The sequence below is a fragment of the Lagopus leucura genome, unplaced genomic scaffold (genome assembly GCF_019238085.1).
Source record: "Lagopus leucura isolate 7727_CA_CO unplaced genomic scaffold, USGS_WTPT01 33496-0_obj-0_obj, whole genome shotgun sequence".
NCBI classification, from domain to species: domain Eukaryota; kingdom Metazoa; phylum Chordata; class Aves; order Galliformes; family Phasianidae; genus Lagopus; species Lagopus leucura.
Window position 1 is genome coordinate 1 of NW_024962427.1, and position 1,562 is coordinate 1,562.

General features: G+C 34.7%; 1 protein-coding gene across 1 annotated transcript; it reads right to left on the bottom strand.

The window, feature by feature from the left end:
• Positions 1–431: 431 nt before the first annotated feature.
• LOC122190609 (sucrase-isomaltase, intestinal-like) lies at positions 432–1,093 on the bottom strand. The gene is made up of 3 exons (XM_042890665.1): positions 1,002–1,093; positions 745–857; positions 432–654 (listed from the first exon to the last, which is right to left on the bottom strand). Exons 1-3 carry the CDS (start codon positions 1,060–1,062, stop codon positions 460–462), a joined length of 369 nt encoding a protein of 122 aa, XP_042746599.1. The 5' UTR covers positions 1,063–1,093; the 3' UTR covers positions 432–459.
• Positions 1,094–1,562: the final 469 nt, after the last annotated feature.

The window sequence follows — 1,562 nt, forward strand, 5'->3', positions numbered from 1 at the left end:
ATAAATAATAAATAATAAATAATAAATAATAAATAATAAATAATAAAACTAATATTATAACTAAAAAACCTATATTATATGTTATATAATACGTATTATAAGTAAAAAACTATATTATATGTTATATAATACATATTATATTATAACTAAAAAAACCTATATTATAATTGTGAGGCTTTTTAACTATTGAATGAGTTACTGAAAACAAAAAAAAAATGCTATAGAAATATTAATATTTAATAATAATATAATAATATTTAATAATAATATAATAATATTTAATAATATTAATTTAATCATTTTATATAATATTTAATAATATTATTTAATCATATTAATTAATTTAATAAATTTCATTAATAATGAAATATTATTTAGAAATAGCTACTGAAAACGTTCACAGGAGGATGAAGGAAATTTTACGCGATGGAATGAATGACTGCGTTTCCTTCAGCGCTTTTAATGGTGCCAAAGGAGATGGAAAGGCCCCCGTTTGTCCCAGATTTCCTCTGATTTCGGAGGACGTACGTAGGGAATTTGGGCTGCTTTCATGTCCTCCACCAGCTGGGCAATTTCGGAGTCGTTCTCATAGCCGTAGCGGCACAGCTGGAATCCCAGCGCCCAGTAGGGCGGCATCACCGGTCGCCCCACCAGCTGCAACAACAAATCAAGGCAAATCAAATCGAAAATGAATGAAAACGAAGCAACAGACCCCAAATTTAAGGGGGGGGGGGGGAATTGTACCTCAGTGTATTGCTGAACGACCGCCTCCGGCGTCGGACCCAAAACGACGTAAAAATCCAAAATTCCCCCGATGGTGCGGTAGGTGAGAGCCGGCGTGGGCTGGAAGGTTACATCTGAAAACACAGGCAACAAAAGAACCCCAAAAATCAGCTGAAATCTCAAAAAAAAAAAAAAAAAAATTAAAAAAAAAATATATATATATATAGAAATGTTGAAAAAATGAAACGGATCTTTCATTTTTGTTTTCTTTTCCTTACCCATTGCATTGCTGTTGAGCAAGAGAACTCCATGGGCGCTGCCATCTTCTTCCAGACCCATGTAGAACGGCTGGACGCCGTACGTATTCAGCTTGTACTGAAAAAAGAAGCATTTCCTGTTGAAACGACACTGCAAACATCAGGTTGTTCGCTTCCACCACGAAATTCTGTCGGAAATCAATTGAAACACTGCGCTAAACATCAACCAGGGGCACCAAACTGTGCCGGCCCCAAGGTTTTGTTGTTATCAAATTTTGTTGTCATCAAATGTTGTGGTCATCAAATTATATTGGGCCCAAGTTTTGTTGGTCCTGAATATTATTGACATCAAATGTTGTGGTCGTCAAATTATATTGGCCCCAAATTTTGTTGTCATCAAATGTTGCGGTCATTGAATTATATTGGCCCCAAATTTTGTTGGCCCTGAATTTTGTTGTCATCAAATGTTGTGGTCATTGAATTATACTGGCCCCAAATTTTGTTGTCATCAAATGTTGTGGTCATTGAATTATATTGGCCCCAAATTTTGTTGTCATCAAATGTTGTGGTCATTGAATTATA

Bases quoted from the DNA above. Each gene is read 5' to 3' on its own strand.
- LOC122190609 (XM_042890665.1), bottom strand. From the start codon at position 1,062: ATGGGTCTGGAAGAAGATGGCAGCGCCCATGGAGTTCTCTTGCTCAAC. The intron at 858-1,001 runs GTAAGGAAAAGA...CTGTGTTTTCAG, and splicing joins GCTCAACAGCAATGCAATGG to ATGTAACCTTCCAGCCCACG. The intron at 655-744 runs GTACAATTCCCC...TTGTTGTTGCAG, and splicing joins TCGTTCAGCAATACACTGAG to CTGGTGGGGCGACCGGTGAT.